Source organism: Hydractinia symbiolongicarpus, chromosome 8 (assembly GCF_029227915.1).
Source record: "Hydractinia symbiolongicarpus strain clone_291-10 chromosome 8, HSymV2.1, whole genome shotgun sequence".
NCBI lineage: Eukaryota > Metazoa > Cnidaria > Hydrozoa > Anthoathecata > Hydractiniidae > Hydractinia > Hydractinia symbiolongicarpus.
The window spans coordinates 14,485,957-14,513,724 of NC_079882.1; the positions used below are offsets into that span (position 1 = coordinate 14,485,957).

The following is a 27,768-nucleotide window of genomic DNA, read 5'->3' on the forward strand; positions in this document are numbered from 1 at the left end:
GGATTTTAGCTATGTGATGGTACATTTCTAATCGGAGCAGAATTATCTAATGCAGATGTTCTGCTAGAAAATGTCTCACAGAATCCTTTATGCTAGCGAAGTAGCTAATTTTATACTAGGTAATTAGCTAGTTTTATGCCAGCTGTGTACCTAGTTTTATGCTAGTTAAAAGTAACTTGTTTTATGCTAGCTAGCTATGTAGCTAGTTTTATGACAGCTAAATTTAGTAGTTTCATGCAAGCTAAGTATATAGCTAGTTTTATACTAGTTAAGCAGCTAGTTTTATGCTGGCCTAGTTTTATTCCGGCTAAGTAGGTAATTTTATTTGGTAGTTTTATGCTAGCTAAGTGGCTAGCTTTATGCTAGATAAGTTGGTAGTTTTTGCTAGCTAGCTTTGGTGTGAGTGAGGCTAAGAGTTAGTTCACTACATGTAAAAATATGTCCTTACTTCAGTTGCGACCAGGGCAATATAGCTAGCACCAACGCAAGTTTTGTTTCAGGCCATTTGCATCTGACATGTGATATTCATAAAGTGACTTACAAATCACATGGCTAAAATCTGTATGCTGACTTGGTCTTAACTGGAAACTGCACGTAGAAGCTTTTCTTTAAGATATCTCACTAGGCCATCTTTAATAAACAACAAAACCACTCCATTGCCATGTTTAAACAATATAATCTCATTTACTAAATAATGTACTAAATAATAACCATATTAAAATGATGGAAAAAAGAACTAAAAATAACTGACATTCCTATATTTTGGATGTCTAGGTGACAAAAACTTCGAAATTGTATATAGATGGTAATACTCTCCACCGTAGTTATTTTTACTTTATGTTTGCCTTATTTAATGAGGAAGTGGGCTTTGCTTTGCTCCGATATAACTGACTTTTATTTGCTTTATATATATTCGACATGTTGAAATGGTTGGTTTTCAAATTTTCAGGTTAAAATTTTGTGGATGACCAGTATGAAATATATATACCAAAGGAACCGATTTTTGTTGATTTAGTTATGATGACTTAAACTAAGTTTTTGCTGTCATTTAGACATGGTTTAAATTTTTGGAGGGATGACCATATGCAATGTGCTAAAAAAAATTTTTTTATACAAATAGATTTTCACCAAGCTGTTTTTTTTCATATTTTGTGTACAGTTTGTGGGGGAAGACTGAATACGATTTTGTGCAAGATTTTATGGGTATATAAGACAATGTGTAATATGCCGAAAGAACTTTTTTGATAAATTAGGAGTTACTCTTCGCAAACCTCTTTATGCATTTCATATTTATTTTTAACTTTTAATTTAGCAGGGTGAATGCATGCAGTAGACTAGATAATGAATTTTGGTACATATATTTGTATTTAATGCGATGCCAACTGTAGGTGATTGATATTGTTTATTTTATTTATTTATTTATTTATTAATTTTTTTTTGGGGGGGGGAGGGAATTTGAACTAATATGTCGGAATAATATTTTCAGGAATATAAATTTGATTTACTTTTCACATTACTAAAGCAATTAGTAGATTTTTTCACACATCTATGTTTTTTAATGTGCCTCGTTACATTTTTGGGGTTGACAGAATAACAAAATAACAATGCTTCAACTTGGTGAAATTAAAAAACACTGGGTAGACACTCAAAATCAAATTACTGATGCTATGAAAAATCTTGGGATCAGCAGCTGGTTTGATAAATGTGCTCAGAAAGAGTGCATTTTTGAAGTTTTGAAAATAGAAGTTGTTGCGGTAATTTAAAGAAAAAGAAAAAGAAAAAATTTATTAAACATAATTTCAAGGAAGATTTTTTATAACTTCATAACCTGACGATGATGATTTCTTTCATCATACTAGAAAAAAAAACACTGAGGTTTTCAAGCTTTATAAGGCCGTGTTATTATTGTTTAAAAACAAAACCCAACAATTAGCAACATACTACGAGTAACTTTATAATGGAATACAGGTTTTTTTACAGCTATGTCTTCATCGCGTTAGGAAGAAATACTGATATTTTATAGTTTCATAAATCTGTGATGATTATCAGAAGGTCTTTCCTTCTTTAAAGTTTTAAGCAAGAATGTTTTAAGCAATTTAGTTGATTATAATTCAGTTTGCTTTGAGAAATTTGTTATGCTCTTTAGGAAAATAAACCACTTCTATTTTGAAAGTGTGTAAATTCAGTATTTCCAAAAAAAAAAGACAATTCTGTAATTTTAAAAATACAGATTTCGTATTTTTAAAAGTTACGAAATACGAATTTTGTATATTTAAAATACACATATTTTTAAAATACCAACTTAACTGTGTAACTAATAAGTTCATAGACATGTTTTTGTTTGAAGTACAGTGATATTTTTAGGCTTTGTTCTGATGATTTTAAAAACAGTACATCAATGTTCAACGTTTACAGAAACATGTTTAGTGTTTCTGAACGAGACTTCTGTGCTATTACGTTTATTTTACAACCAAATACAGTGATTTATAAGTTTTCTATGGACTCATTACTAAACTTTATAACGAAATACAGCAGGTTATCATCTTCATAGTGCTGTTTTCGTCATCTAAGAACAAAATGCATCGATGTGCATTTTGTTGATTTGGGAGATTTTTAAGCTTAACAGGATGTTTTCTATATATTTTATAACAATATACAGCAAACTTAGAAGGACGTTTTTTCTTATTTTATAATGAAATCAGTGATTGATAAGCTTTGAAGGGTTGTTTTGTTTTTTTCTTTGTCATTTTAGAACGAAATACAGCGTCGTTTTCTCGTAATTGTCACAAGGTAGATGAGTACTCACCCAACAAGAGAAAACACAAGATATGAGTTGCCAGTGATTGTGCCTATTACGGACAACATTAACAGTGACGAAACATTATGCTGTAGAAGAAATAGTTGCACCAACAGTACCGCTTAAATGTAACTTTACATGTGCACGATAGTTATCACCTTCACACGAACCTTCGGTAGCGTTAGAACTTTTGTTGTTATTGTTAACCTATTGTTAAATACATGAGCTATTTTTGCATGTTGAAAACAATAGAGTTTATGTCACACATGCGAACTTTAATTATCCCATGTAAACTTCACGTAACTCATTGTTGTATTTAATTGCTATAGCCGTGAAGGGATCAACGGGAGAACAAATATAAAATGTAATAAAGCTTTAAGGTTTTATTGTTTCTACTCATGAACGGCAACGTATTATCTTTTGTTTTTACATGGATTTATTATGATACTTAGAAAGAATCTTGTGTTTTGCGCGCTTACACAAACCTAAATGTTGTATTTTGTTTAGCACACTAAACAATTTTTAAAAATTAGCGTTTCGACAGAATTACAACTGGGCTACGGGAATTAAAAACATAAACAAAAAAAACATTATTTTAATGTCCAGATGCTCCGCCTTCTCTTTCAATAACAATTGGAATAACTTTATACAAATAGTCGATGTGTTAAATTTGCGTCTAAAATTTTTGACAGTGGGAGCAGAAACACCAATATTAAAGGTGTTTTTAAGTTTTTTTTGCATGTCAACTGCCAAATATTCATCGTCTCCCGTGTAGCATTTTTCGATAAAATTAAAGTGTTCTACCGATAGCTTAGGTTTTCTACCTGGTTTTCCGATATATGAAATTTTACCAGTAGAATTATATCTTTTTAGCAAACAAAAAAGCAATCACATTCTGAAAAAAAATTTGCTCAGCGATTAATTCGTCGGATTTTCCCGCTGTCAGAAAGGCAGGGTCGTAGTGTGTACAGCATGAGCATCATTAAAAACGGGCATGTTCTTACAAGAGAACCACTGAATGCTACCAAAGTGGAATATATAAAAAATACGCTGTTAAAATTTTTATTCCGTTACTGAGGACAGTAAGAAAGGTCTTCGGTGCGATGGTAGAAACAGCATGAATGAATACCTTAACAAAAAAAAACACAATGAAAGTAACATAGATTTTAATTCTGTATAATTGTACGTGTGTTTTTTAAAGTTTTTTTTTGAACAAACTTGTATATGTGCAAAGAAATTTTTTTTTTCTACACTGCTTGTAATTATTCTTGACTTTATCTCTATACACAACGCAACAAAAATTAATAAAACTTGGGATTCAAAAAAATGGCAAATTACTTCATTTATTTTAATCTTCGTCAAGTATTTTAAGTTTAATTTGATCGACCGAAACTAGCATTCGAAACTACTATTTTAGCCGGATGCACAAAAATCGAGGCACATGTGTATCGAAACAGTGTTCTTAAAATAGAAATAAAAAAAACAAGCAGCAATGCGCAAGGTACAAAGCTATTATAAAAAGTTTTCATTTTAAATTCTTCGCATAAACATTTTACATTACACACGAAATCTTTAACGCTTTACGCGTGTTCCTTCATTTTTTTAAAAATATATATCTTTCAATAGCTTTCGTGATTGTTAACACTTTTAAACAAAAGCATGCATGTTACATGTAAGAACAAAAGGCTTCATCATATCTTATTGTTATGACTCGCGTACGACGATAACAATAGAAAGTTATTAAGTTCGTGTGTAAACAAAAGATATGCGAAGGTTCTTTATGTAGACATGAGATCGTTACACTACGTCGTAAAACTCGCGTACATGTAAAGTTACATTTAAGCGGTACTGTAAAGTCAAAGTTGCTGACATATTGAGTGATGAGTGGTCATCCTTTGACACTGATCAGTCAGACATATAGTTTTTATTATGTACATCTTATGTTTTTAAAAAGTTTTGATTTTGTGTGGTTTATAATATTTAATCTAACTTGATTTAAATGTTTTAGTGCATTTTTAAACTATCTGAAAACTTAATATTTGAGTTGTTTTTTATACAGAAAGTTCCTGCACATCAATTATATAAAAAAATTGTTGCAGAAAACTTGTATTATCAGTCCAACTGACAGACATATTGCTGTTTACAAAGCAGTAGTAGTGGTGCTGTGTTGTGGGTTCACTGTTTAAGGAGCTGACTTTTTGAACGTCTTCCACTGCTTAAAATAGATGTAGCTTTGTGTGTTGCACAAAATACTGAAAGTACCTTGAGGAAATATCATCAATATTTTTCAAGTTTTATGCAAGTTATTTAATGCTCAGGTAAGAAACATTCATGTGATTGCTATTGCTATGGTAAGGCATGTAGCTACATTTTATCAGAAATCAGTACAAACCGATAAAAAAATGATAAAAAAAACTAATAAATATTGCAAAAAAACTGATTAAAAACATTGTTTATTACCTTGAGTCTCATTACAAAAATAAGCTAACCATTTAATTTTTTAAGCTAAAAACATTGAGTTCGTTTTCCCCCTTTTTAGAGTTAAAATAAGAGTTGAATTGATATAACTTGACTTTGATAACTTCGAGGTGTTGGACAGAAACCTTAGGGTTTTTCTGACTTTATGAAACACAGCTGCTTTAAAACGTCTTGTGACAAAATGCCAGTTAACTCAACTTTCCGCCTTAAATATCTCTGAGAACATAGAGCAGAGAACAACCTTTTCCTTTTCACTAAACTCTATTATGTTTTCGTTGTTTAATTTTTTTTAGCTTATTTCAACAAGTTTTGTTTTCACCTCATGTCCTGTACATCTTTGTCACATTTTCAGAACTGAAATCAGTCCTACTTGAAACCTTTTTGCTTTTTGTCAAAGATAAGGATGATACAGGCTTTAAAGTAGTAGGCTGCAATCAGCAATTTGCGAATCATTATTATTTTTAGTAGCTTAAAAATCACTATTTTTTTAACAAACAATTACAATGCTATCTTACAAAATCTTAACATCAATTTTTTGGAATTTAAAACATTTACAAAGCTTTTTTATCAAGTTTAAACATTGCAGTATTTCGTGAAGTAATGATCAGAAAGATTTCTTATAAAGCTTAAATATCATTGTACTATTACAAGAAACTTTTTAACCTTAAGTTTAACCTTTAAAAGGCTTTTTACAAATTTTGAACATCATTATAATGTGGTGTATAGCATATATCCAAAAATTCGAAATTTTATATTAAAAAAAATACAAAGTTAACTAGGTAAAAATAACTTTTTAAACTTAAAATCATTAATGCTTAAAGGGAACCCAAGGTATAAAATGATGTCGTACTTATATTATAGAGCTTAAAAAGTTGTTAACAACCCTTTTTAAATTTTTAAAGCTCTTTTCGTTCTCAAGACATTCACATTTAAAGACTTGTTAACCAACCTTTTAAGCTCTAAAGTTCAACTTCATTTTATACTTCTGTTCCCTTTAAGTTTTACAAGGGCTTTAGTTTTTAAAAAGAAGTATTTCTGTGCTTTGTATGGCTATTTTACAACCAAATAATGCGATTTCCAATACAGAGAGTCTACGCTTTACACGACCATGCAAAAAAAAGTTTAAAATGTTCTCTCAATGTTGTCCTGAAGTTATTATGGAACTTTTTTCCATGCTTTATAAACCTCCTAATATTGTTTGTGAGTGTGATACAAACTAAAGCAAAGCACTACACATAATGCCACCTCACATTGAGCACATTTATAGGATGTTTTGTGGCCAGGAAGTTTCTGCTTTCGTTCAGCAGCAGCATCCATCTACCTCTCTGGTAGGACACAAACTTTACAAGAAGGACTAATACAGTTTTAGCTTCTCCTTCAATTTTTGTTGGAAAATGTCATCCAGCAAGGTGCTGAAGTTCCAAGCCAGAAGCTGAAGGTCTGTTCTAAGTCTACAGTCTGAATGTAATCTACTGCGTACATGCTAAAATCACACCTTTGCGTGGGGGACAGCAGTCGTTTGACTTTTGTTTTATTGTTAATTATATCCCTTTTGGGTTTTGCAAGTTTATATTTGCGTATTAAACAACAATGCGCTCGCGAAGAAATATCGGAGCAATTATATTTCTTGTAATAGGAAGATGCATTGTGTAATTGTATTGATAAACTATTCCCTTGAGTATTAGCGCAAAGTAATTAAATTTCTTCCGACTTTTAATTATTTGAAATGATAATAAAAATCTTTCGAAAAGTACAATAATACATTGTGCGAGAGTCTATTGTTAATTTGATTATTTAAGCACAATTAATTTAAGATATATATGAGAAGCATTGTTCGCAACTATTAAATGCCTTGCGCATTTTATTTATTGAAGAATACCACTACGGTTAATTTTTGTCAAACAAATGGTGTATATTCTGAATAAATACAATATCTATATTTCTTGATATAAAAACATTCCCTTCTAAACAAACCACACAAAATAATCCTTCTGCATACTTTTTATCGAAAGAAATAAAACCTTCAAATCATTCTTTTTTTATAGCGTTTTAAGTGTCAATTTGAAAATATTGTGACAAAACGTTTAATTTAAAATCTTTTTATATTCCCTTGTAGACAACAAGTATATACAAAAATAGTTATGTAGTTAAACAAAAAGTTCTGTATTAGTGAGGAAGTTTAATTTTAGGTGATATATCACGATTGAAAAAGTAAAGAGTTATTATAAGTTAGTGTCCAGAAGCTCTCCCATTGCGTAGTACAATGATAGGAAGGACTTTATATATGTGATCAGTGTATTTGTTACATTGTGCCAAAATGTTTTTACCCTGTTAATTAATTCTTCCTTTTTTGGATGGCTTTACGTGTTTTCGAACATAGTTTTTAAGCTCACCCACAGCAACTCAATTGGGTTAATGTCAGGGGATTCCCATGTGGTTGGCCAATAGCTAATACTGATTCCATACTTCGATTTAAGTTTAGGGCTGTTCTCTTGCAATAATCCATTTCGGTTTGGAAAAACGAAATTAACGAACAGCAAGAATCCTGTTTTGAGAGAATCAACATAAAACTCCTATGAATAAAAAACAAACAGTTATTATTTTTATAAAGTTATATTGTACATTAAAATGTTAACTTTATTAAAACAACCTTGCTTCCATATCTCTTTATAAATGAAAACTATGAATAATAATAAAGTAGATTTACCTTTCTCATTATACCAGTAAAGATCATCAACTTTGTTCCTCCTCTTTGGGATACACCTGCCCAAACATAAATTTTGTATGGGTGCTTAACCTTGCGCTTTAACTTAGCAAAAGAATGCCTTCGACAGAAACATAATCTGGAATGTCGCTAAATCCAAATGCTACTTTTGTCAGTGAATATCACATTGTCAAAAGCTTCTTTTGTCACAATGCATACCAAGGCAAAGTTAAGTGGCATTTCACAATTGATTGGGCGAACAACCTGGCAATATCTTGGACCATTTTAGATCCAACGTAGCTTCTTCCTGTAACACTTCAAAGACGTTATAGATAATTTTGACTTGAAATCTTTGAACATTAATTTTTGCAGGTCCACAGCGCTTAATTCATCATTTTTCGAATAGGCTTCATCTATAAACTCATGTTTTAGGAATATAACAACAACAACAATCAAAATGTTATTTAGGTGGAATCAAAACATCACTGAATTTTTGTACCATTATTTCGTACGTCAGCCAAGATTATTATTGAATTGTATCCAGGTTGTCCTTTTGTTACATATTCATTGTTATTACAGCAATGGAGAAAAGAAACACTGTTCTTAAATTCATTTTTGGACAATAATTGTTCTAGAAAAGGGTGTTGATAAAGTACTATCAATACTCTGATATGAAGCTATCACATCTTTTTTAATAATACCCATATAGTATGCAAGAGCAAGGAAAGCTATCATTTTGTTGTTGGTTATTCCATTTTCAGGCGATTTTAAAAATCTGGAATGATTACAAGTTTTCCTTTATTTACTTAAAGGAAGTCAAAAGCATGCAACATTGGCTTCTAAAGTCAATGAACTAATTATCTCTTCAGGCAAAAAAACGTTTTAAGAAATAAAGCTCATCAACATCCTCTGGGATTTTGACTTAAAACCCAGGTGGGGCAGTAAATTGTACCTCAATTAATTTGTCTAAATCTCCATGATTGCATTTGTTCATTATTAATCCTTCTGGGACAGACTTGTCAGTGGATCTAGCATGTCAAAGGTCTACTTTCACTGTCATCATTACTAACATTTTGGTTAGTTTCTGGTAATTAGGTTTCTTCTTCAAAACCTTTGAAATCTGACAAATCATTGTCAGAACCACACAGGTTGTTAAATTTGTTCTCTCCAATAATATTTGGCAAAGTGCGGACCAACTATCAGTCTTTCAAGTGCCAAAAGTTCAAAATTACAAATGGTCCATTTCGAAGTTATTGAGGTAAGTTTGTGTAATCGTCCTTATTAAATGGAATATGTCCATTTCTAGGCTTTATACAAACTTCAACAATTTGTAAGCTTTGTAGCCATGTATTGGTTATTAGATCAATATATGACAATGTTAAAGCAACAAAATATGACACTTTGAACCCTCACATGGCCATGTTTTCACCATTTTGAAACAGAATTTCACAATTTCAAAGCTGTATTTCCCTTATTTCAGAACAAAATTAGGTAATTCTTCAACTTCATCCGTTCGTGTTATCCTCATTTTAAAAACACGGTGAGCCTGTGTGTTCGTCACTTTAGAAAAAATTGAATCCACTTTTACCTTTTTTATCAGATTTTTACGATTCAATAAGAAAAAAAATTTTAATTTTGGACGGAAATCATCATCATACCTAGCAAGCTAGTTATCATCTTTTTGAATACCTACAAAGGTCCAATAATCATTTGCCTAAAGTTTCTCTCTTTACCTATGTTTCCTTTTTTATCTAACAGGAAAATTTTGCAAGGATATGAAAATAAAAATTTCATTTAAATGTTACTAAAATGGAAACAAATCACGAAAAAGTGAGCACATGAACTTGTAAATGAAATTCAAATTTCTCTTTTAAAAACTATGAAATACGAAATTTGTATGTAAAATGCGAAGTTTCCATATTTTATCTTTAAAAAAATACCAATAACAAAGGGGTCAATTTTTCTCAGAGAGCATCACATATTTCTTTAAGAAAATGTAACACTTAGTTATTATTCTAGTAAAATAATGGGTTAAAAAAATTACCAGCATCTTTTCAAACTTTTTATCAAATTCTTCAGGTCTCAGTGATTTCAAACCCTTTATTTCAGCCTCCAACTCTTCATTGATAGGTGCATTGACTTCTTGATGTGTTGATTTTGGACCTGGTGGTCCATTTGGAGGTTTCTTGGCTAGTTTTGGTGGCTTGGGCTTCTTAGATGCAAAGCGATTTAACTAAAAGTAGAAGAATTGAATGTTTAAGCATGCATTGTTCATGACAAAATTGCGAAATATTAATTTTAACTATTCTTTACATGTATGGTGTCTTAATAACTTCTCTATATAAAACATTTTTTAAAAGTAGTTGTTTACTGTTATATTTTATTTTTACCATCTTTGCTCACAGGCAGAAAGTCAGATACAGGGGCTGATCCACGTTAATTTAGACATGGGTTATAACAATTTTGGGGATATCAATATTATATGTATTAATTTTGTGCGAGTATGATGCACAAAATAGATAGATATAATATTGAAATGTTTGACGAATGCTCTATATACATAATATACATTTCAGGGTTTTAGCCATATATATTTCAAAATATAGAAGAATAAAACTAGCATTCTTTAGTATTTTTGCATATTTTTTTTACACAAATATAACATCCAAACACTGTCATATTTATATAACATATTGTGTTTTATATTTTAGGCTTATGAAAATAATATATGTTCAGAGGGATCTTTATCCGCATCAAGCCACTCTGCGTTTTAATAGTTACCCAACTTTTCAAACACTAGGCAACAAACGGAAATTTTCAAAAAATCATTTCCTAGATCAGCCCCCGGCAGTCTTGTAAACAAGGGCTGTCTCCAACAGTATATAACATTAGGAATCTTGACTGTGATATCAACAATCACTCAACCAAACTATATCAGCAATAACGACAATTCCACAGTTGTTTATCTAACCTATAACGATAGTACAATCTTCTTTCTCTTTCTTTCATTGATTGAACAGTTTTCGGTTTCATTTAGTTGTTGGTTTATACAGAAAAGCTCTTTGGTATTTACACATGTACAGGTGTTTAAGAATCAAAAGCATGATGTCTTAAATGTCTCCAGGAACTTGGTTGGATCAGCTCCTTGTTTCGTCAGTACATCAGCAAGTTAAAATTTTGTCTCAATTCATTTCAGAACAAACTCTTTTCTTGAAATACTTTGTCTGATAGCAGCAATATCCACTCTTAATCTTTTCTTCAACAGCTGTAGTCGAGTTGGCAGCCTCATATAAAGACTGAGTATCAGTAAAGATCTCTGTCGTTTTGAGTGGATCATCCAATAATTTATTGACCATGTGAGATAAGCAAAAACAAGTTTCTTATACTTCTAAGAGTGCATCGGTTTCTGCTGTGCGTGTACTTCTGCATACTCTTCTGATATTTCGAGGTGCCCAACTGAGAGGTGTGACCTTTCCATTCTTCCCCTTTAAAAAGACGATGATACCGTACTTACTGATACCGACGATCTGTCTTTCAGATTGGCGTATGATGCATCACAAAAAGCAACCAAATGTAAAACTTCAAATGACAAATCAGGTCGTGTTTGGCTGGCAACTCAACTTAATTGCCCACAAATTGCTCTGTAGTCTTTTTGCAGGCATTTTGCCAAGGGCTTGGTTTTGTCATTTCCATTTTTGACCACCACCTTGTCGATTCGGTCAATATAGCTTCCTTGATGAATCATTAATAGACTTGTCAATCCGACATTAATAAACTCTTCATGCACACAATTGTACCAGAAACATGATGCTTCGTTTAAACCATAGACACTTTTATTAAGCTTCCAAATATTCATGGTTTTGGCTTCTTTCGGTGGCTTTACAAATATCTCTCTGTCCAGAGAATTACCTTGGAGAAAAGCTCATTTGATATTCATTGATTGACGGGTCGATCTTGAAGATGCGATAAGAGCAAAGGTTATTCGTAATGATTCTTTTGCGCATGTAGGCGAGTCATTTTTTCTGTTTGCTGCTTCAAAATTCTCCACCATTGTCAGCTAAAAACTTTCTTGGTTGGCTTAAGTAGCTTATCCACATTTTCATATCGCATCAATCATTACATTTTGTTTCTTGATCTTCTCACGCATGCCACAGTATACCTGGAGAACAAATAGATCAAACGTAAAACCCAGACGCCTTGCTCATAGGTGATCAAATCCATGGCAACAATTTGTTGAATTCAGAAGCCAAAGGGATGCTGACTATCAGTCTGAGTTTTCGCCTCTAGTATCTTTTGCATACATCATAATTTTCGGACACTTCCTTGACTATCTTTGATATCTGGTCTGTATTCCTTTAAATCTTTGAAGAATCAATTAATCTTAACAACCTGCTTTCATGACAGCGACCAAATTGACGATGAAGCTTTATTAAGTCCTTCTCTGATGGGATGGCAGTATTTAAACAGCAGAAAACTGTTTTTGCTTATTCTTTAGGGCTGTCTTCAATCAATTTCCTTTTCTTTGTTAGGGGTAATGTATAATATCCTGAGGTAGTCTTTATTAACTTTTGTTCTTCTCCAAACATAACTGCTGTTTCCTTGTCAAAATCAATCAGATCAACAACGTCTGCCCCCAAACCAATTTCATGCTTCGCAATTGTGACTGGAAGTGAGACTTTCTTCATGGATTGAACCGGTCCGCCATTGCCAAACTTAAAGGTGGAGTTGGACAATCTTTCTGTATTGTCCATCATCATCCAAACTCTCTTGAAAGCACTTTAACCAAATTTTCCCACAAACTGTTTGAGAGCATCCTGAATCAAGAACTGCAGTTAAGAGTTTCTCCAACAAATAGTTTAGTTTCCTCATTCTCAATGTTCTTTGCTTGAAACAAAGTGATTTCATCTGGACCTTTTCACTTTACTGAACAATGGTTTTGCCAATGATATTTGCTATCACAAATTTTGCATCTTGTTACATTTCCATCTCTACCCAAAGGGTTCAAAATTCATCACTTCCTCCTTTCTTCTGTTGTAAATTGTAGCTCCCTCTTCTTCTTCCCCCATTTCCTCTATACCAATTTCGTCGCCTGGAATCGCCGTAATACACAGAATTAGCATCGTTGCTGTCATTAAAGAATACAGGCTCTTCTTTATATTGAGAAGACATTGACGGAGCACCAACTGGAGCTGAGGTGATTCTTTCTTGTAGTCTGTCCAGCTCATGGATTCGATTAACTTCGGGGTGGTATTGATTTGGACATTTTCCTCTGCTACCCATGTTGAATAGAATACCACTATCAGTCTCTGTTGTAACTGTTTCACCATACAAGTCTTAATATACAACCAATATAAATAAACAAGATAACAATAATCAATATCAACGGAAGCTGTTTTCCACAGCAATAGTCAATACAAACAAGGGCTGTCTCCAACAGCATATAACATTAAGAATCTTGATTGGGAGATTAACAATCACTCAACCAAACTATATCAGCAACAACAGCAATTCCACACTCTATTGTTTATCTCACCTATAACATGCACGGCTTTGCACGCCTTGATAATTTGGAGTTGCAGTAAATCACATGCCTTGCATTTGTAAATTGATGCTTAGGCGTGCGAGTCACCACTCACCTCCTTTATTTATATGATAAGGACTGCTCATGTTAAAACAATAAAAACACTTATTGTATTATTTATCAATAAAAACACTATTTTTATAAATACTTCGTTGTAAACTTATGAAAGTGGCTTCGCACAAAGCTTTAAAGATGGCGTAATTATTTCTAATAAGACCGTATGAAGCTAACACATTGCTATATTTCAGCATACAAATAGCGGTATTTGTCTCGAAAACAATGAGAAAGTGTCCTTCAAAGATAAATAATCACCATATTTCGATCTAAAACAAAAATAAACATCCCTTTGAAACTTAAAAATCACCGTATTTCGTTATACCAAATTCTATTGTTTTAAAAATAGGAATTGAGACGCTTTTGAAATAAAAGTGGACATTTTCCTAGAGAGGATCACATTGTCCTCCATCACAAAAGTTTATGAAATGTCAACAGTTTCAGTCATAACATTTAAAACAATAAAAATCATGTTTCATGTCATTGTCTTCTACAACATTTTTACCGGAAAGTTTTAAAACCGCAACCTGTGAAATAAAAATGAACTTAAATCAGGTATTTCATCCTCTCCCACAACAGATTACACAAAATGGAAAAATGAGCAAATGAAAAGAGATTTGCAAAATTCAATCATTTTGTTATTATATTCATTGCATATGCAATTTACCAATATTTTAATCCAAAATGTCAAAAAACATAAAAAGGCAGAGTTAATTGAAACAAGAAAAATAGGTCTTTTAGTGTTTTGAACATGGTAATAAAATGAAGGTTTACACAAAATGTCGAAAAGAATGGTTGTGCAGAGTAATTCTGAATCAACAAAAAGCAGTTCTTTCAGTTTCAACAAATTTTACATGAAATGTCAAAAAACCACAGTTTGGAAATTGTTTTGGGAAAAATATGTCATTTTGTTCACTTTATTGTCAAAAATGAACAGGAGAGGAATGAGATTTTTGCAGTTTTGTGAAATGTTTGCGCTTGATAAAGATTAATGGATTTTATGAGAAATCTACTTTTCGTTAGAATTTCTTATTTTAAAAATTTAAGGCGTGAGTATACAAAAAAGGTGTGTGATATTTTAAAATGCTAATAATTCACCAAAACTTTATTTTGATATACTAATGTATATATTTTTAGAAAGCCTATATGATTACCTATATAATGGTATAGAAATTATTAAGAAAAAATAAAATTTGAAGGTTTAATAGACACGAAAAAAAAAAATGACCCCTCTCCTACAAATGCGATCTCTTTTACAAAACTACTAATTTCTCAAGTTTGCTGTTTGCTTTTTTGTGATCACAAGACATTGATCTAAAAACGCTTTTTTAATTTTTTCATAATTTTTTTGACTTTTGGAGTTATTTAGTATTTAATTTTTTTCCACAATTTTTAACCTCTAATTGTCAGAAAACTCATCATAACTCGCGTTCTGCTCATTCTCAAGAAATAAAAAAAAGCTTTTTTAAATCAAACATTCCTCTCCACTCTAAGCGTGCACTCCACCCCACATCCTTTATAGTTTTGTAAAAGAAATTTAAAACGTTAGTGATACTCTCTTAAAAATTTAACACTGTGAAAAAGAGCTTTTAAGTTTCTTACAGAAATCTTATACTTTTGCATAATAATTGATCACTATGGTAACAACTATTTGCTAACAGGTTTTTTTCACATCTTCTGTTTATGCTGCATGTGTTCGCTCCCATTCGCAATTATACACAGTTAAGTATGGGTAAAACAAAAACAAACTCTAGAAACAAAAATCACGAAAAACCCGAACTTGAAAGGAAAAAAGAAGTATGTTAACGGAGATGAGTGACTGTGGGTAAGTAGCTATAAATATATCATAATTTTTTTTATTTATTTTTTATTAAAATTATTTTGTTAACTTTTCTAGTTATGATGGCACACTCTTCGTTAGCAGCATAGAAGACTCTACTTCTTCGAGGAAAAAAAGAGGAAAAGGAAATAAACAAATTCGTTATTTTCATTATTGTTTATGGGCAAGATGTATGTACAGAAAAGAATTAAGTTTGTGTGCGGGCCAGTATGCTTACCCTAAAACAGTGTTGGACTTCATTCGAGAAGTTGCTCCTGGTGATATAACGGGAGAAATACGGAAAGACGTATATGAAGTTACAATGAAAGAATTTTGTGACAGTTTAAACATACCTTTTGTAGAAGAATAAAAACATGTATATACAAAATATTTACAAAATATGTAAAACAAAAGACTTTATAAAAATTATTTTTGTTGTATCAGGTGAAACCCCTGTGGCTTATATTGTGCACCTTAGTTCTTTTGGAAGGCGTCTTGTCACTTTACTTCTCTGTGTTTCCTTTTTTCCTTCTCAGTTTGCTTTCTGCACGAACTGCACTATCTCGGCTTTCCACTCGTTCTTTATCCATTTGATGCCACTGACTGATTGAGGATGTGTGAGGTTGCATGTTTGGTAATCCCAAAAGATTAGATAAGGTATATTTCAATCGGGAATTATATGAGCAAACACTCAAACTTAAACCCAGTGACATCTCCATCGGCGAGATATACTGTTCTTTTGGACAGATATTCCAAAGAACACTATTAAAACACTTGTTTGCGTTCTGGTTACATGCATTTTTACACCCTTCTAAAAAATTAACGTCAGCCAATCTCTTAAAAATAGGTGTCACACATTCCACTAAAGCTTGGGAGAAAGGAGATTTAATTGGTTTATAAGTGTTTGTCCCATTAGCTATGTCACGTTGATAGCTACACCAGCTGCTCTCCCCCGTAGGGCAATTTTCGTGTTGTGGATGTTCCAGAGTGCTTGCGTAACGTTTTAAAATTGCCCAAGTTTCAGTGGACATTTTTCGGCGTTCCCTTTATTATTACAAATAGTTCGTCCATAAAAATTCTGCATCACGTCGATTCTAGCTAATGTAAGGCAACCTTTTCCACCAATACCTTTACCGTCGTCTAACTTTTTTCCTTTCATGTCTTTCACAAGCTTTCGTAAATTAGTCCCCATTCTCTTTGTAACATGGTTGACACACTCCTCCTTCGCAACAAAACATGTAGCGCAGTAAGGTCGTTCTTTGTCCACGTTGGAAAATGCGCTACTGTCTCCATCTCCAATATATGGATTGTAGCGGATGTTGTGCTTTTCAATTGAGCGTTTATAAAGATCTAATATACCATCACATTCCATTTTCTAAAATATGTAAAAGAAATTGTTAATTTATTATGAATAACACTTTTTTTTATTAGAACAATTTTATAAGAACAATAAGGCTATAAAAAAACGATAATACGCGAACAGATTCAATTTACCTGTGGGCTTGCGAAGTTGTTTTTAAAGCAATTCGGTTCGTGTTCTACAAACCAATCTAGAAAATCGATAGTTTCCATGGATCCATTTTCCCTTTTCTCCGTCATTGCCTTGCATTGTTTGCAAACACGTGACTTGAGTGTCACATCCAAAACTTGTGCCGATGTTGGGATATCCATTACAGTTTCTGTACAACCATACTCTTCTCTTGCTAAATCTCTGGCTCGTTCAGCAGCCATTTTTTAATTTTCTTCGCGCAGTTCTAATGCCTTTTCTTCCCAAAATTTTACATGTTCTACATAGCGATTTTTTCCTATCGGAGATGAAAGTCCTAGAACACTACATATCTTTGAGAGACCTCTTCGTCCTTTACCAGCTAGGCAACAAGCAAGAACACTTTTTCAATTAACTTCGAATATTTTTCTCGTCTTTGGAGTGGTGAAACAATCTTCCGCCATGTCGCATGTTTCATTGTTACATTGCAAAATAAACTTCGTTCCCAGTCCAGCTCGAAAGTCTTTATGCTCCTTTATGGTTACTTGGCTGTGACAGATTTTGCAAACGGAGGATCTTTTTAAACAATCTGTCAATAGATTTAAATCAACGATCCAGTTGCACGGCGGAAAGTTTGTGTATTCGTCATCGCTCTCATCGCTATCGCTGAATGACACAGCGTCTACAATTTTTTTCGACTAGTGCTAGGTTGGCGATCAGCAGTAGAAACCTTTTGCCTTAATCTCCTTTTAGCTGGCGAGTCTAATATTTTTGTTTTGGATTTTCTTCTTTTTTTTGATGATATAAAACTTTATGACGATAGGACATTTTTATTCGCTGTTAACTTGTAAACTGGTTTTGCCATGTTTTCACGGTAATTCAACTTAGGAAGACAAAAAAGAAAAAAAAATATCCTTATGGAAAATAGGAGAAAAACTTCAAAAGAATCTTTTAACTACATACGAAAATCATTTCCCTCTTTGAGTCGGCTATCATTTATAACCTTGAACATAATTGAGTAGTAAAAATTAATACCCAAGATGATTATGTGTGAACAAATATTTGATCTTTATCGCATAACAAAAAAGTAATTTATGAAAAAAAAACTTTTTTGGGATAATAATCTATTTTAAATACATTTTTTTAAAAATATTTTTGCACCATTTTAAAGCCCAGATCTTTTGCTATCTAATCACTGAAAAAAAAAATTTTTTAAAAAAAACAAACCATTTTTTCGTATACTCATGCCTTAAAATCAGGTTTCGAGGAAATAAATTTCGGATACATGAAAAAAATCTAAGAATATTGAAGAATTTATTTTGGCAGTTTTTGCATTTTCTCAGAATAAGATTTTGCAGCTCAAGGCTTTCAAAGTTTTATTTTTGATACACAACCATAGCATAATTGAAGATTGGAGATACGTTAAATCGATCAATAATCCATCAGACATAGCATCAAGGGGCTCAGATGCCTCCAAGGCAGTTGAGGTAACAACATGGTTAAATGGCCCGAAATTCATGTGGGAAAATGAAAACACCTTGAATCACCTAGACTAGTCAGCGACCATTGAGGAGAATGACCTCAAAGTCAGAAAAACTTAAGCTTACACCACAGTGGTAGAGGACAAGTTGATTAACAGATTGGAAGACCGCATATCCAGCTGGACCAGAATAAAACGAGTATTAGCTTGGATCATCATATTCGTGAATTGCTTTGAATGAAAAGAAAAGAAAGACTTTGTCACTGTACAACATTAAGCATTGAGAAAATTAAGTTGGCGGAAACACAGTTGATTAAGATGGTACAAGAAAGATCCTTCTGAACCAAAATTAAAGAGTTGAAGTCCAAAATGTTGTCAGTCTACAAAGTAAAAACGTTAAACTAGACCCATTCCTTGATATTGACGGATTACTTAAGGTTGTAGGCAGATTAAGAAAATTAGAAATAGACGACAACTGTATACATCCAATCATCTAGACGCTGGCAGAGGCCTAACAACAAAAGAAATAAGAAATTACAGATATTGGATGGTTAGCCTAAATTCATTGGTACGAAAAGTAATTTATGTTTGTGCAATGTGTAGGCATTTGAGAGGCAAAGTTGGAAAACAAAAGATGGCTGACTTGCCCAAAGAAAGGTTAATAGAGGCCCCCCCATTCACTTATGTTGGTTTAGACTGTTTTGACCCTTTATGATAAAACAAAGATGCAATGAATTGCAAAGGTATGGCGTGATGTTCACCTGTCTAACCAGCCCAGTTTAGGAAGAGACACCTTCATCCTCGCATTGCGCAGATTTATTGGAAGAAGAGGAAACGTATGTTATATACGATCTGATAATGGAAGCACAGTACTGTGAAAAGGTTTGTTAACATTGTATTCGTGTAACAAGCGTGGTGCACACGAACCACGATAAAATCGTGGTCTGTATGTGTAATTTTATCGTGGCCACCACACTAATATTATTATCTCCACGAAAGATTGTGTGTCCCACGATTATTTTCACAAGCTCCACGATTTTGATAGCCAGTATAATTTAATTTTCTTTCTTTTCAAAGAATTTTTTCGTTAAATTTAATTTGTTTGTCAAGTTAAAAAAGCATATTCGTAGTTTTTGTTTGGTGTATACTTTTTCGTCATGGGCGAGATTGTATTTTTACGAAATGTCATTTGTCTAGAAAAGTTAAATTTGTCTGTGGCGATAGAAATGCTTTTTTAGATTGCATTTTAAAATTTTAAGAACGAAGAGCAGCGATAGAAATGCTTTTTAAGATCGCATCTTAAAAGTTTAAAAAAGAATAGCGGCGATAGAAATGCTCTTTTAGATTTCATTTTAAAAGTTTATAAACAAAACGCAGCGATAGAAATGTTTTTTTGCATCGCATTTTGATTCACGAACGATTAAAATCTATGATTTAGCTAGCTTTATGACAACGAATTAAAACAAAAACTGTTAATTTATTTTTTTTGCCATCGGTTTTTGATTTAAGTGATGAACTAATACGGTCTTTGTTATTTTACAATAGAAGTTATCTATCATGGATGCACGGTGTAATGTTTAATTTTTGTTCGTGTAGTCCACGAAACATGATCATGAGGTCCACGATTGTTAAAAAAATACGCATCATGGGCTATCGTGGTTCGTGCGTAACAGGAAACAAACACGAACCACAATGTTAACAAACCTTTTTACAGTACTGTAATTTTGTAAGTGCAAACAATGAATTAAAAAAAGCAATTGCTGAAATGAATCATGATAAGATTCGCTTTTTTCTGCACGACCTTGGAGCAGATTGGAAATGGGAATTCAATACACCTGCATCTAGTCACATGGGTGGCGTTTGGGAGCACCAAATAAGAACAGCTAGATTAATCCTAACATCCCTGCTAAAAATAAGGAGCCACAAGCTAGATGACGAATCCCTGAACACATTGATGATTGCTGTTGCCATCTTCGAATATTTTAACGATGAAGCCGAAAGTGGTCGTACCACCAACAGGAAAAATTGTCTCACCTGATCTCTATTCCAGTCGTAGATGCCGAAAAGTTCAGTATATTGCCAATGAATTTTGGAGTCATTGGCGAAAGGAGTTTCTCGTGTCACTCAAAAAAAAGTCGATGGAACATGACGAAGCAAATATTAGGTGTTGGCGACATAGTACTACTGAAGGATGTTTTGTTCGAAGTTTGGAACCATTGGCCAATGGCAATAATTGTTGATACGTATCCCGATGACGAGGGTTTTGTTTAAAATGTCAAGTTGAAAATTGGTCTGAATGGGACAGTATTGGAACGAGCAATAACGAAAATTGTTGTTGCTAGAAACAGAGAACTCGGTTATCTCATGAGGAGCCATTTATTTAATGAGAACCATGGTTTATATATTAATATAATAATTACTTTGTTGTTGTGATGTGCCCTATGCACACATGAAAGGAGCAATCTGTTGGTGCCATACAGTACCGCCTGCGTGTAACTTTACATGTACGCGATAGTTATCACCTTCGCATGAGCTTTCGGTAGCCTTAGAACTTTCGTTGTTATTGTTAACCTATTGTTAAATACATGAGCTATTTTTGCATGTTGAAAACAATAGAGTTCATGTCTTGATCGCGAAATTTAATTAGCTCATGTGAACAGTGTGTGTCCCATTGTTGTATTTAATTGCTACAGTCGTCAAGAGATCCACGAACGAAAATAAAATTTAACAAAGGTTTATTGTTTTTACTCACTTTACTTAAAACTTTAAAAATAAAAGCTTTTTTAGATCGCGTTTTAAAAATTTAAAAATGAAAAACGGCGATAGAAAAGATTTTTAGAACACATTTTAAAAGTTTAAGATTGAAAAACGGCGATAGAAAAGCTTTTTTAGATCGCATTTTAAAAGTTTAAAAAACGAAAAAACGGTGATAGAAAAGCTTTTTAGATCGCATTTTAAAAGTTTAAAAACGAAAAACGGCGATAGAAAAGCTTTTTTAGATCGCATTTTAAAAGTTTAAAAACGAAAAAACGGCGATAGAAAAGCTTTTTTAGATCGCATTTTAAAAGTTTAAAAACGAAAAACGCTGATAGAAAAGATTTTTAAGATCCCATTTTAAAAGGTTGAAAACGAAAAACGGTGTTAGAAAACCTTTTTTAGATCGCATTTTAAAAGTTTAAAAACGAAAAACGGCGATATAAAAGCTTTTTTAGATCGCATTTTAAAAAATTTAAAAATGGGCCTCCGGGAAATGGGAACAAACGAAATAAAAACATTGTTTTAATGTCCAGATGCTCGACCTTCTCTTTCAATAACTATTGGAATAACCTTATATAAATTATCAATGTATTTATTACATTTTGCTACAGTAACATTTCTCCAAAAAAATTTAATGCCATTGACCAATTCTTCTTTTGTCGACGGTTTGACACGCCGACGTAGATACTGTTTTAATTCAGACCACAGCATCTCTATTGGGTTAAGGTCTGGACTTTCAGCGGGTGTTGGCCAGTGATTTATGTTGTTGTTTTGCATAAATTCTCTTACAAGAATGGATGTGTGCTTCGGGTCATTATCTTGTTGAAATCGATGCCCGTCAGGGTATAACTTGTCCAGCGACGGTTTTAATGTATTTTGAAGGATCTCCTGCACGAAAAATTCCTAAAGAAACAGATAGACGTTACCTCACCTAAAGAACATTGAACTTTGCAAAAAACATTATTTTGGCGTTCAAATTTTTCGCAGCTGAATGTTCTTAACGCCTTACCTTACGCATTATCCCTATAAATATGAGAAGTGTACTCCTGCCTCGTCGCGAAATTCCTCCCCAAACGTGAACTTTATACGGATGCTTAACTTTTGGCTTTAGTTTTGGCATTTCAGTTTTTTTTCGAAAGCATCAAACAGCGCGTCTATTGATTTCAATGGAGGACTCGTCGGTAAACATCACATCATTGAAGCTATCTTCTTCAGCTAACCACTTCTTACAGTAGGCTAACCGCGATTCACAATTTGCTGGTCGCACAGCTTGGCAATACTTTGGGCCAGTGGCAATCCATCCCAATTTTCGTCAGACCTTTTTGACGGTTGTCACAGAAACTTCAATGTTAAAACTGTTCTTAATTTTTTTCTGAAGGTCAACTGCTGAATGTTCATCATTCTCGTTGTAGCATTGGTCAATAAAATTGAAGTGTTCCACTGATAGCTTATTTTTTCTACTTGTGTTTTTGTGATTTGAAATTTTACCATCCTTTTTATCCTCCCTTTATCCGTCAGCCGTTCTTTCCAACTTCGACCCAGACTACCGCGCAAAACAATTGGATGTTGAGCAACATGAAAATTGTCAACATCAAAAACGGTTTGCATTCCGAAAAAAATTTTGCGCAAAGATTGATGCAACGGATTTTCCCGTTTTCAGAAAGGCAGGGACGCAGCGTGTATGGAACAAGTATTGTTAAACACGGACAAGTGATAACGAAAGAACCTTTAAATGTGGCTAAAGTGGAATATATTAAAAATATTCTATTTAACATTTATTCTGTTAGTGAGGATCGGAAGAAAGCTGCTTGGTGTGAAGCTAAAAATAGCATGAATGAATATTTAAACAGAAAAAAACATAATGAAAGTGACATTGATTTTAATTCAGCATAATTGTATTTTTTTAAAGTTTTTTTATTTTTTGAGAACTTGTATATATATAAAAAGTTAAAAAAAAATGTTTTCTACATATTGTTTTTTGATACTCTCAACTTTATAACACAGCAAAATAATTATAGAAAAGCGGCGATTAAAAAACTTTGTTGGATCGCATTTTAAAAGTTTGGGAATGAAAAGCGGCGATAGAAACGCTTTTTTAGATCGCGTTTTAAAAATTTAAGAACAAAAAACCGCGATAGAAAAGCTTTTTTAGATCGCATCGCAAAACATGTTAGATAGATAGATAGATAGATAGATAGATAGATAGATAGATAGATGTGCATATTTTGCATGGCTAGCCATGTTCTCACAATTAGATCTTTCAAGAACGTCAAAAGTTAGATTTTTAGATTTTTCTTTCTTCGGTATTGAAATTTAATTTGTTTTCAAAATCTTATCGTAAAGGGGAAAGTCCTGACAGTAGGGTTTTTTCGTTTGCGCTGTTAAACGTTGCTTTTTATAAGAAGAACTTTTAAAAGTTTTGCATGTTAAAAAATATGCTTCGATGATAAAGAATTATTACTAAAAGTTTTAAAAAGTAGCAACATTAGTTTTTTTTAAATATTAAGTGTTATGTTAGTTCTTTTTTCTAAAATAATATATTTCAATAGCCTTCGTGATCTTTAACACTTTTAAACAATAACATGCATGTTACATGTGACAACAAAAGGATTCATCAAATCTTATTGTTATGACTCGCGCACGACGATAACAATAGAAAGCAATTAAGTTCGTGTGTAAACAAAAGATATGTGAATGTTCTTTATGTAGACATGAGATCGTTACATGAGGTCGTAAAACTCGCGTACATGTAAAGTTACACGCAGGCGGTACTGTATTTATTGCACCATTGTTGTGTGTGCTGTATCTTGTGTATTGTTCACAGTTCAGTCCACCATATATTGTGTCGTTTTGTAATCCGTGTGTGTGACCTCTACCATGGAGTCCCCTCAAAGGTGGAGTGCACACACATGTGTCTTCTCATTGTATGTATGTGTATGTGCATGCATTAATATATGCCTGTGAGATAATTTATAGGTGATTAGTTTTTATTACCTCCATTAGGGAGTTGGTAAACTTCACATGAACACACCCTTTTTTCAGCCAGTGTAGATAAGATTCTGGAAGAGTAACATATACCTGTTGGAGTATCCACTTTTAGTTTGTTGTTGTGCACTGTTGAGAGTACAGTAAATGAGTTGTTCATTTACCCTCCCTTTTACATCCTTTGGTTGCGCCTTTGTTCACTTGCGATATGGGAGTATAGCCACTGTATTTCTAATGAGTTATGTATATACTTGTATTTTTATATACTTTTGGAAGGCACTTTATACCACCATTTCTTGATATTTGCAGCTTATGTATAATGTTTTAGCGAGTTGCAAGACACTCTGTTAAAAAAATGGCCTTGGCAATTCCCCCGCATCCACAAACACAGGTGTGCAAAATTATTTATGAACACATTGTCTAAAAGCCAAATTCGGTTTCAAAATATTTAATCTGTCCTATTTCCTGGTTACATAACTTACAGGGGTACACACACTTTTCCCAGTACTTTACTTTTGCAGAAAGAAACCTTTGTGGGGAAAAATTTGGTGGAAAAAAACTTTGTGGGAAGAAACTTTCAACACCTTAAAACAACCGCAAAGTCTTACTTCTTTATCACTGGGTAACTAAGGAGACTTGTCCCCAAGAATTTTAAGTTTTTTTATATATATAAATAATAACCTCTGGGAGGGAGGTTGATTACAGACTTATTTCTATCATACTCATTTTAGTAATCATACCCTGCTTAACAACCTTGAAGCTATTTCTTCTCATTGTCAGAGATTTCAAAAAGAGAAAAAAAGTTTTTTATTTTTTTTATTTTTTGTGAAACATTTGTCTCCACAACTCTAGTGCTGCTTATTTCTATTTTCAACAAAGATATTTTTGCAAAACAACATATTTGGGAAGTCTTGCTACAAAAATATATGGATAAACAGGTGCAGTTTTAAACAGAAGAGGTGTCTGTCAAAAATTCAGATAATTTGTTGCATAGCCCCTATTAATTCCTACCTTCGACAATCCCTTTCCGCGCATTTTTATCTTTTTTGAAATTTATGTTTACATCGATTTTGTTCAATGCATTTTCAGGCAATCTAGAGGTGCTAATTTTAACTGAGCTTGTGGCAAAGGGTACCACCACACATGTTCGAGTGAAAAAATGCAAGTGTGCAATTTAAATGTTTTGTTATGTCATCTTTTCTGTGTGTTTTTTATCTTTTCATTTTTAACGTCCGCATTCCCATACATCAATTTTGTAAATGCTTATTTAGATGGTATATCTCCATGTTAGACACTGTAAAATTATATAAATTGTTGTAAAAAAAAAACATCCATGAATCATCAAGAAAAAACAAAAATATACAGAAAAAACTAGAAGGAATGAAAGTCCAAAAATGTTTGCTGGCAAAATTTTGCTACCGTCGCGGTCAGCTTCGCCGGCAAAACAAAAATCACAATGGCAAATTGGGAGCATCACACGTGAAAAGGAAGCCACAAACAACGAAAAAAGAATTTTTTTTTCTCTGGAGCATAGTTCAGTTACTTCCTGCAACATGCATGCCAGAACATTGAAAGCTCTTAGCGAAACATAAAATAACATATTTTTATGCTTCAACTATGTGTTTTGCACTTCAACTACATCATTAAAGACAGTTTATAACCACTTGTGGTTAAATTTATTCATTGCAGAAAATGCTAGACTTTACTTATTAAATTCTTTGTTTCTGTAGTGTTGAACTTTAATACTTTTAAACTTTTTTTTCCTTTTTTATACTTTTACATTTAAGGGACCGTCTCAAAATGTTTATATGTACAGTACAGTCCAGATGTAAGCGTACGCGTACGCTCAAGATTCACACCTTTTTCTCGGAGGCGGTAGTTGTTTGTCTTTTCTTTTTATTAATTATCTTGCGAGTCTTGTAAGTCATTAACTTGCGCGTAATAAACAAAAGATTATTGAAGAAAAAATAGCTTATTATAACTGCGCGTAACTATTGTCAAATAACATAACTATTCCCAATAGCATATTGCATATGTTATCAACTCTATCAATGTGACACGAAGAGCCATTGTTTAATATTTTTATTAAACAAAAGTTTTGCGTGGAAACTAAATTAACTAGCGAGAAGGCATTGTTGGTTGCGCGGGTCAAATAAAGCTTTTAAGCGATAGAAATTATTATATTTTAACAAAGATTGAAACTTTAATTTTGATAGAAAAGCTTTTTTAGATTGCATTTTAAAAGTTTAAAAACGAAAAACGGCGATAGAAATGTTTTTTTAGATTGCATTTTAAAAGTTTAAAAACGAAAAACATCGATAGAAATGTTTTTTTAGATTGCATTTTAAAAGTTTAAAAACGAAAAACGGCGATAGAAATGTTTTTTAGATCACATTTTTAAAGTTTAAAAACGAAAAACATCGATAGAAATGTTTTTTTAGATTGCATTTTAAAAGTTTAAAAACGAAAAACAGCGATAGAAATGTTTTTTAGATCACATTTTTAAAGTTTAAAAACAAAAAACGGCGATGGAAATGTTTTTTATTGGATTGCATTTTAAAAGTTTAAAAACGAAAAACGGCGATAGAAATGTTTTTTTAGATTGCATTTTAAAAGTTTAAAAGCGAAAAACGGCGATAGAAATGTTTTTTTAGATTGCATTTTAAAAGTTTAAAAACGAAAAACGGCGATAGAAATGTTTTTTAGATCGCATTTTGAAAGTTTAAAAACAAAAAACCGCTATAGAAAAGCTTTTTTAGATCGCATTTTGAAAGTTTAATAACGAAAAACCGCTATAGAAAAGCTTTTTTAGATCGCATTTTAAAAGTTTAAAAACGAAAAACAGCGATAGAAATGTTTTTTTAGATTGCATTTAAAAGTTTAATAACGAAGAGCAGCGATAGAAATGTTTTTTTAGATCGCATTTTAAAAGTTTAATAACGAAGAGCAGCGATAGAAATGATTTTTAGAAAGTTTAAGAACGAAGAACGGCGATAGGAAAGCTTCGTTAGATAGTTTTTTAAGGATTTAAAATGTTATCAACTCTATCAATGTGACACAGAGAGCCATTGTTTGATAGTTTTATAAAATAAAAGATTTGCGCGAAAACTAAATAGACAGCGAGATGCATTGTTTAAATCTTTTAAGAGATAGAGCTGTTGCGCGCTAGAAAAAACAAAGACAATGTTTTTAACAATAAAATGTAGCGTGATACTATAAAACGTCAAAAGTTATATTTTTAGATTTTTCTTTCTTCTGTATTAAAATTTAATTTGTTTTCGAAATCTTATCGCGAAGGGAAAAGTCCCGAACGTAGGGTTTTTCCGTTTGCGTTGCTAAACGTTGCTTTTTATAAAAAGAACTTTTAAAAGTTTTGCATGTTAAAAAATATATTTCGACGATAAAGAAATATTACTAAAAGTTTTAAAAGTAGCATTAGTTTTTTAAAAATATTTAGATCATTGGATTTGTTGTTTTTTAAAAGAGCTTGTGTATTTTAAATAAATCGAGATTAAAATCGCGTTACTATAATTAGTTTAGTTGTTAAAAAAAATAAAAATTCATGGCCTTCGCGTTTAATTTATTCTCGCGCAAAGTATTGTTTTTAAACAATGTTTCTTGCTATGC

At 32.4% G+C, this 27,768-nt stretch overlaps 2 protein-coding genes and 1 long non-coding RNA gene across 3 annotated transcripts in view; all 3 read right to left on the reverse strand.

Moving 5' to 3' along the window:
- Positions 1–27,768, reverse strand: part of LOC130654984 (protein diaphanous homolog 2-like) — a 59,211-nt gene that overhangs the window by 28,565 nt on the left and 2,878 nt on the right. Inside the window, exon 2 of the mRNA XM_057457685.1 lies at positions 10,024–10,212. Coding sequence (XP_057313668.1) covers positions 10,024–10,212 — 189 coding nt within the window. The remainder of the gene's footprint in view (positions 1–10,023; positions 10,213–27,768) is intronic.
- LOC130654986 (uncharacterized) lies at positions 1,501–10,016 on the reverse strand. The gene is made up of 2 exons (XR_008984536.1): positions 7,983–10,016; positions 1,501–7,848 (listed from the first exon to the last, which is right to left on the reverse strand). It is a non-coding gene; the product is annotated as an uncharacterized LOC130654986 (long non-coding RNA).
- LOC130654985 (uncharacterized) lies at positions 13,306–21,300 on the reverse strand. Its single transcript, XM_057457686.1, has 2 exons — positions 16,928–21,300; positions 13,306–16,808 (listed from the first exon to the last, which is right to left on the reverse strand). The coding sequence occupies exons 1-2, from the start codon at positions 17,162–17,164 to the stop codon at positions 16,437–16,439; spliced, it is 609 nt and encodes a 202-aa protein (XP_057313669.1). The 5' UTR covers positions 17,165–21,300; the 3' UTR covers positions 13,306–16,436.